This window comes from Triticum aestivum, chromosome 4D (assembly GCF_018294505.1).
Source record: "Triticum aestivum cultivar Chinese Spring chromosome 4D, IWGSC CS RefSeq v2.1, whole genome shotgun sequence".
NCBI lineage: Eukaryota > Viridiplantae > Streptophyta > Magnoliopsida > Poales > Poaceae > Triticum > Triticum aestivum.
Genome location: NC_057805.1, coordinates 118,551,225 through 118,559,924, shown reverse-complemented (window position 1 = coordinate 118,559,924; position 8,700 = coordinate 118,551,225). Strand labels below are relative to the sequence as shown.

Here is an 8,700-nt window from a genome sequence, read left to right as displayed (position 1 = left end):
CCTCCCCCCACCATGCCTTAGATAAACCAGCAGTGTCTAACATGGCATTCACCAAGTCAGTCAATGTGCGGTTTTTCCTCTCGGCCACTCCATTTGATTGAGGTGAATAGGGAGGCGTCCTCTCATGAATAATACCATGTTCCTCACAAAATTCATCAAAAACTTTTGGAAAATACTCTCCACCACGATCGGACCTAAGACGCTTGATCTTTCTCTCTAGTTGATTTTCAACTTCAGCTTTATAGATTTTAAAGTAGTCTAATGCTTCATCTTTAGTTTGCAACAAATAAACATAGCAAAATCTAGTCGCATCATCAATCAAAGTCATGAAATATCTCTTTCCACCTTTTGTCAACACACCATTCATCTCACAAAGATCAGAATGTATGAGTTCTAGAGGTGCCAAGTTTCTCTCCTCGGCAGCCTTATGAGGCTTTCGAGGTTGCCTAGATTGTACACAACTATGGCACTTAGAACCTTTGGCAACTGTGAAGTTCGGAATTAAACTCATGCTGGATAGCCGAGACATTAAACCAAAATTAATATGACATAAACGAGAGTGCCAAATACTCGCATCATCATTAACATTAGCACAAATTTGGTTTATTGACTTATTGCAAAAATCTGAAAGAGAAAAGCGGAACAAGCCTCCGCACTCATAGCCTTTTCCTATAAATTGTCCAAATCTTGACACGATTACTTTATTGGACTCTAAAACTACCTTAAATCCATCTCGACATAGAAGGGAGCCGCTAACTAGATTCTTGTTCATAGTAGGGACATGCTGCACGTTCCTTAGTTGCACGATCTTTCCCGAAGTAAACTTCAGATCCACCGTGCCAATGCCACGAACAGAAGCATGTGACCCATTCCCCATTAGGACGGAAGAATCCCTTGCGACCTGATAAGAAGTAAACAGGGAGATGTCAGCACATACATGAACGTTAGCACCCGAATCAATCCACCACGAAGATGATTGAAATACTGAAAGCACAATAGGTAAATTACCATACCCATCAGTATTGCTAGCGGTCACCATGTTGACAGTCTTGGAGCTTGTTTTCCCTCTGCGGTCTGCACGTTCAGGGCATTCCTTGGAAAAGTGTCCAGGCTTCCCACAGGCGTAGCACTCTAGCTCAGCCTTGTTGAACTTCTTCTTCTTGAAGGTAGTAGTCTTGGTAGGCTTGTTGAAAACATGTTTGTTCTTCCCTTTGTTCTTGTTCTGTGGGTACCTCTGCACCATGTTAGCAGTAGGCTGAACCTCACCTCCTTTTTCAGTGGTATCTTTAGCCCGAGCTTTTTCTTCAACATCAAGAGATGCAATCAGATTTTCAATTGATATCTCCTGTCTCTTATGCTTCAGAGTTGTGGCGAAATTCCTCCATGAAGGAGGCAATTTTGCAATCATGCACCCAGCCACGAATTTGTCGGGTAGAACACATTTAAGGAGTTCATGTTCCTTCACAATGCACTGTACTCATGAGCTTGTTCAACCACAGAACGGTTATTCACCATCTTGTAGTCATGAAAACTCTCCATGATGTACAGTTCACTGCCTGCATCTGTTGCACCGAATTTTGCATTCAGTGCATCCCACAGAATTTTTCCGTCGTTTATGTGCATGTACACATTACACAGACGGTCAGCAAGAACACTCAGAATGCATCCCACAAACATAGTATTGGCTTCCTGGAATTTTCTCCGATCTTCGTCGGTCATTCCCTCTGGAGCACCAACACTAGCGTGGAAAACTTTCAGAGCAGTAAGCCAGAGCGTGGTCTTCACCTGCCACCTCTTAAAGTGCACACCGGTAAACTTATCCGGCCTCAGTGCATCAGCGAATCCAGCCATAGTTAACTCAGGAAATTGCCTAGAATTAGGTTTTTGGATTGTTGGAATATTAGGCAAGTTCATGATTAATTCCAGTAAATAATTCATGACTAGAAGAGATCCTAGCATGCAATAATCTAGCAAACTAGAAGAACAGCAAGACATGCATAACAGCAGCAAACACGTAACAATAGCTGTAGAAACAGACATGAACAGAGGATGTTGGACGTACTGATCGTTAGCTATTATGGGTGCGACAGTGTTGATGATGATGTTGGCGACGATCTGCTGCTGACGGCGATGAATACGACGATGAGTAGCACCGCCCGACTTGAACGGAAGACGACCCGTGATGACGAATTTGAGCAGTCGTGCACAGCGCTTCCCAAAAACCTAATTCGTCCTCTCCCGGTGCAGGATCGCAAAGACGAACGGTTCCGGAGACCTGCTCTCCCACGCGCCGATGCACGCCGGCGTTTGGGATGGAGTAGACTACGATGGCGGCGCAAGTTGTGAGATGAGGCAAAACCCTAGGTGTTTTCGGTGTGTCTCTGGCCGCAGCCGGTAGCTGTATATATATTAGGACCAGAGGCGGTATTGTGTCGCGACCACAATCCCAACCCGACTCGGTTTCTAATTCGTATACTTACCGGACAAGAAATCAAAAACTTGTCTGCCAAGACATAAAAATAAAACGGCAAAAGGAAGCTGCGCTCCTGCAAGGAGACGGACCGGATTTCGGCGGACCATTCGCCTCGCCTCGAGCGCGTGCGTGTGGTTTTCCCTTTCTCTTCTCACACACCACTTAGAGTGGTGGAGAGAACCCACTATATAAAGAGGTCCAACTCTTTTTCAACTTCCAAGGTGGGACTAAACTTAGCACCACCACTTGCCATTTTACACATGGGCTTTGCGATTTCAGAAATTGCTATGGGCCTAGCCCATTAATTCTAACAATACAATGTATGTATGACGATGACCAGTTGCACTAAACCAGAATTGGATAAAGGACATGAGAAATTTATGTATTCCAGCTTTATGGGGCAATTATGCAATGAAACAGCCTTCTTTTTAAACTCGATTTTAGTTGGGCCGGAATACACAACCCATCAGAAAAGTAAACTAAAGGTAAAGGTTCCCCGGGAATCTTGAGGATACAGTTGAGTGTACAAGAAGCTTACGACGGTGTATGAGAGATCTCCTTCAGTGAAGGTCAGACGTACTCGTGCTATTGTTGTTAAAAAAAAGAGGGTGGCATTGCCACCATGATGTGGACAATGCACTTAATACATATTGTGATAGATGAAACACCCCCAATCTGGCCTGAGCTGGGAATAGGTCCTCCGGGAATCATGCTGATTTTGTTATATCACAGTCGACGAAAAGGAACCATCAGTTTAATTGAACAAGAACACCATTGACAAATGACAACACAAACATAGATGCCATGACAAAGATGGAATATTAAGTGCCTTTGAGTGCCAACTTGGAGGGGGCAAAGGTCAAAGAATCAACAAGATTATGGTTTTCCTTGGAGGACTCCCATAATTGTGCTGCAAATAGAATGTCCCGCTATAAATGAAGATTGGCCAATGGCAACACAGCACAGGACCCCGAACACACATGCACACGCTTCCTATCAAGATGAAAAGAGGCCTACTAGTAGTACTTTGGTCCTTGTTCTGCCTCTGTGTGGCAGACACAGCTACCGGCAACAAGCCCAAACACCCTATTGAGTTTGATCAATTGGAAATATCCAGGAAATATGTTCCAGCAAAACAGCATGCATCTGCGAGCAAGAGCCCTTCTAGTTCTTCAGTCCATGGTGGCTCACAAGATTATCAGCGAAAGAGGGATAAGATCATAGCAATGCCAGGCCAGATGGAGGAAGCGGAATTCACACAATATGCAGGATATGTCACGGTGGATGCAAATGCTGGAAGGGCTTTGTTCTACTATTTTGCTGAGGCTCCTCAAGATCCTTCCAACAAACCACTAGTCCTATGGATGAATGGAGGTATGTTATATGTGCTCTGCTTATCCATAAACTTGCAGTATAATTTAACCATAAAACTATGTGAGTGAGACCAGCAACGATGCAGATGTGCACTTGAGATTGAATCCTGTTACAAACCTTCTTTGAGGACTATTGCTAATGAGGTTTGCAGGCCCTGGTTGTTCATCCTTTGGAGCTGGAGCCATGCTAGAACTTGGACCCTTCTCTGTCCATAGTGATAACAAGACACTGTACAAGAAAAAACATGCATGGAACACAGGTAAATTCATTCCAGCCTGCCCATATTTAATTGTTAACAAAGAGGTCGCATTTATACCCAGATGAATTTACCAGTCTTCATCCACAAATGCAGTAGCAAATATGCTGTTTGTTGAGATCCCAGCCGGTGTTGGGTACTCATACTCCAACACGACATCAGACTATCACAACACTGGTGACAAAAGAAGCACAGATGATGCGTACACCTTCCTTGTCAATTGGCTGGAGAGATTTCCCAAGTACCGAGACCGTGATTTCTTCATAACCGGCGAGAGTTATGCTGGCCACTATGTACCAGAGCTAGCTAATTTGATTATTTCTAACAACAGAGCCAGAGGCGCGACTAATGTCAAGCTTAAAGGTGTTGCTGTAAGTGTTTAACAATAACTGTTTTGAAACTTCTAATGCCAGTAAGATTCTAATCAATGATACCACTCTGAAATTTGGTCAGATCGGCAACGCAGACTTGCAATACAATTTGACTCTAAGAGCGACGTTTGACTACTTCTGGATGCATGCTATGATTTCTGGAAAAACCTACAGAACTGTACAGGCCAACTGTGGCTTCAACGGGACATATACTAAAGATTGTGATAATGCCATGAACTTGGCCATAAAGGAGAAGGGTAATGTTGATGACTACAACATCTATGCACCAATATGCCGTGATGCCTCCAGTCCTCTCAGATCAAGTGACCCGGTATACACAATTAAACACATTAATCCACATATTTGTCAAATCCCGTTTCTTACATATATGCCTCTTGGGATACTGAATTTGTGGCTGACCAATGTAATGTAAGGTGGTGTTCGGTGATCCATGCACAAATCACTATGTCTCATCTTATCTAAATCGTCCTGAGGTCCAAAGAGCCCTACACGCAAACACAACAGGGTTGAACTACCCATGGACGGATTGCAGGTATAAAGATTGGAATACCCAAGTAGGTTTCAAATTTTTGCAGCCAATTTTAGGCACAATTATTTCCCAGCAATAATTCCATTCTTTTGTTTTCTTAGGGCTATCTGAAAAGGTAATCCATACATTTAAGTACAAATTACAAATTATTTATATGACTGACCCTAAGAACTTCATCACTAGAGAAGTACTTGTAAGCCTCCCATCACTCACTTCCGATTTGCTTTACTGCCAAAAAGGTACCTATAATCTATATAAGCCAGCCATCAAAGATTAAGACTCTGTGAACCACAGACCACGGTAGGTATTAAAAAGTGGACAATAAAGAGGGCATAATGGCATAAGATTCTTCACCCTATACAGACTATACTTTTGCTTGTGCAGGGGCATCAATCTGAAATTATGCATAAACCTTTTTTACTGCTGGGAATTTTCTCAGTCTTCGGTATCAAGCAACCTCGTACTAAAGGAATATCAAGGAAAATTCGATAACTGGAAAGCAATCAACTTGTATTAGACTTAGAATATGTTCCTAATCGATTTCAATGTCTCACTCAAGCAGTCAACTTGTATTCGATAACTGGAAAGATTCACCGGAGACCGTGCTGCCATCGATCAGGAAACTCATTTCAAGTGGCACAAGGGTATGGCTGTACAGGTACTCCTATATATATAGCCCCGGGATTCTGGTTCTCAAGTACCGAAGCAATCAATTGTTAATGTCTTATTAATCCCTGATCAACTGCACCCTTGTGTACCAGTGGTGATATGGATGCAGTATGTTCTGTGACCTCGACCCAATACGCACTGGACATTCTTGACCTGCCCACAGAAACATCTTGGCGCCCATGGCGCGTCAACAATGAGGTAAAGAATCCACGGCTGATCACCTGACTAACGCTGAACTGAACAGTAGAGAACTTCAGATTACATTATTATTTCCTAATTCCTATAGCTACATGCGAATGAAGCTAAAAATTGTTTACTGGTTCCTTCCTGAAATGGCAGGTTGCCGGCTATGTGGTTGGGTACAAGGGCCTGGTGTTTGCAACAGTCAAAGGAGCGGGGCACATGGTCCCTTACTATCAGCCCCGCAGGGCCCTAGCGCTATTCTCATCCTTCCTAGAAGGAAAGCTTCCGCCACAATGATCTAATTGTTAGGGATAAATTAGCACATATCTATTGTAAAACGTCGCTAGCGAAGTCCGACCCCAAGAAGTCGCATCCCTTCTCTCTCTTTACATGTAAATGTCATCCTTTGGATGCATTCCCGCAGACATGCATATATATCCTTTGTATCACTGAAATCGATGATGCTTGGCCATTCACTTCCTTCCAGTCTCGTTTTACTTTATAATTTTTAGATCATCCGGAAGGCTCAAAAGGCCCTTCCGGTATATATGAAACCACAAATTCCAAACAAAGGTCGAGGATTCGGAAGCTACAGCAAGAACGTCTAGAAAGGCTAAAGTAGCTAGAAGTAGCAGATAACTAGACACATCCAAAGCCTATCACCCAAATTAAAGCATATGAAACCCAGTGCTAGGCGGAAAGACATCTTCTAGTAGTTAGGCAGCTCTCCGTCATATGGCTTGCATTTCCAGCGGCACCACCAATGTCGAGGAAGTCCTGGTCTTCCTCATCGGCGACTGGGTTGGAGAGCCGGCCAGCTCCAGAGGGGAAGCTGGGCTGAGTGGGGAGGTCTTCGGCACCCTGGTTAGCACAGTTGGGGAGAATGGACGCGAAGGAGCAGTACCCACAGGAATATCTAGACAGGGCTCCAGTAATGGAAATGCTTTTAAGCCCTGTACAATGGGAGGTGCTTAGGGGAGGTGCTTAGAGAAATAAACCAGACTTTCCTTAAGCACCGGTGCTTATTTGTACAGGGTAGACGCTTAACTAAGCGTCTCTCCTGTAGAAATAGGCACCGGTGCTTCAGAAAATCTCGGTTTATTTTTCTAAGCACCCCTCTAAGCATCTCCCATTGTACAAGGCCTCTAAACATAGCACCCTCAGTGCCATTGTCTAGCCCCGTTACCCCACAGACAGTAGCGGAGCTTCACACAAATTGCTTGGTGGGCCATGCTAAAGAACACACAAAATATTCAAACTAAATCATTTGCATTACAAACTAAATCTTCTTGTTTGTTACAAGATCAAGTGAGCAGATTAAAAGAAGTTATGCCAAAAAATTTACTACTCCCTTACATTGTACAGAGGATGCGTGGGAGTGTGTGATAATTTGCCAGGCACTACAATTTTGACTGGCCTTGCACATAGCTACATATACTACAATTTGTAATCTGTAAACAACAATTAAGTGAATTGTTTATGCTAGCATATTGGTAACGAGATGAATAGATGATGACCTGAGTGAAATTTAGGGGAAGAAGAACGCGTCAAAAAAATTTAGGGGACCAAAATTGGGAATGATTCAAAGAAATTATATGTGAATATTGCAGTGATTCAGGAGAATTGGAGAGATTGAGGGTACGATAGGATCAAATTCAAGAAGGAGCTCATTTTTGGGTGTTGCCTGAGTTGCCGGTGGTAGCTACGTGTACTTGTGGCCGCGTGGAGTCGTGGGCTGGCCGACTCCGACTCGCCCTGCTGCTGTGTGCGGTGTGCCGGTGGGCCGTCCGGCCGTGGGCGGCGGCTGATGTGTGCCGCAGTCCCCGTGGCCGGTGGGTGGCGCCGCGGGAGGAGCACGCCGCTGCTGATGGACCCAAAAAAAAAAAGGAATGCACGCGCCGAGCTATGGGGTTCTTCTCTCATAGCGAAGGGGAGGAGGTAGAAAGAAAGAGATGAGAACACGTTGGGTGGTGAGGAGATGAGCGAAGAGGAAGGCCACGGGAATGAGGGGTGGACAGCGCAGTAGAAACGATAAGATTGACCCTATAGCGATGCATGGGGCCCTAGCATGCATCGTGACATGTCTTGATCCAATCGTGCAGTGCATTCCTTTTTTTTTTGGGTCCATCAGCAGCGGCGTGCTCCTCCCCACGAGATTAGCGACGCGACAAGTGCTGCAAGCAGCACCCACCGGTGCTGGAGACCACGGATACAAGTGCCGGAGACCCCGCAGCGGCCGGCGTTCAAGATGTTGGAGGTACGTCGATAAAGTGCTGGAGATCTCGGCCAGTTTCTTTTTGCTGCAACCAAGTGTGTTTTTTTGCTGGAACTAGTTTCAAATTTTGCTACCAAGTATTTGGGTTTTTATTAGAACAAACCAAAAAAATTGCTACCATGCTTGTTTCCCTGCTGGAATCAGTGTTTTTTTGCTACAAATGTCTTCGATTTTTGCTGGAACTAATCAATTTTTTGCTTCCATGTACTTTTTTGCTGGAACCATTGTATCGATTTTGCTACAACCATTTTCTTTTGCTACTACCGCCTTGTTGATTTGTTACATCCATTTTCTCATGATGTTACCGAGACCCACAACTATGTGGTTTTTGCTGCGATTATTGTCAATTTTTGCTACCACCGGTGTCAACATTTGTTGCTTTCACGCTCGTGCAAATAAGAGTTGCAACCAAGAACAACGGCGAGGTGTAGCGGCGGTGCGGGGTGTTTTTCAACCGAGGTGTTTAGGGCATTGCGAGTTGTTGGGGAAGTAGATCGAGTTTTTTTTGCTGCAACCACATCCATGGCGATGACTACAGGGATGTGTTTA

General features: G+C 44.3%; 1 protein-coding gene across 2 annotated transcripts; it reads left to right on the top strand.

Annotated features, from left to right (window-relative positions):
* The first annotated feature begins 2,805 nt into the window (after nt 1–2,805).
* Nucleotides 2,806–6,294, top strand: LOC123096686 (serine carboxypeptidase 1). 2 transcript variants are annotated; one of them, XM_044518440.1, is made up of 9 exons: nt 2,806–2,947; nt 3,530–3,847; nt 3,999–4,106; nt 4,200–4,474; nt 4,557–4,805; nt 4,909–5,027; nt 5,587–5,682; nt 5,786–5,891; nt 6,033–6,294. In XM_044518440.1, the coding sequence occupies exons 1-9, from the start codon at nt 2,806–2,808 to the stop codon at nt 6,171–6,173; spliced, it is 1,554 nt and encodes a 517-aa protein (XP_044374375.1). In that variant the 3' UTR covers nt 6,174–6,294. The 2 variants fall into 2 exon arrangements, with proteins under 2 accessions (XP_044374375.1, XP_044374374.1); XM_044518439.1 differs by lacking the exon at nt 2,806–2,947 and having other exon boundaries at nt 3,409–3,847.
* The last annotated feature ends 2,406 nt before the right edge of the window (nt 6,295–8,700 follow it).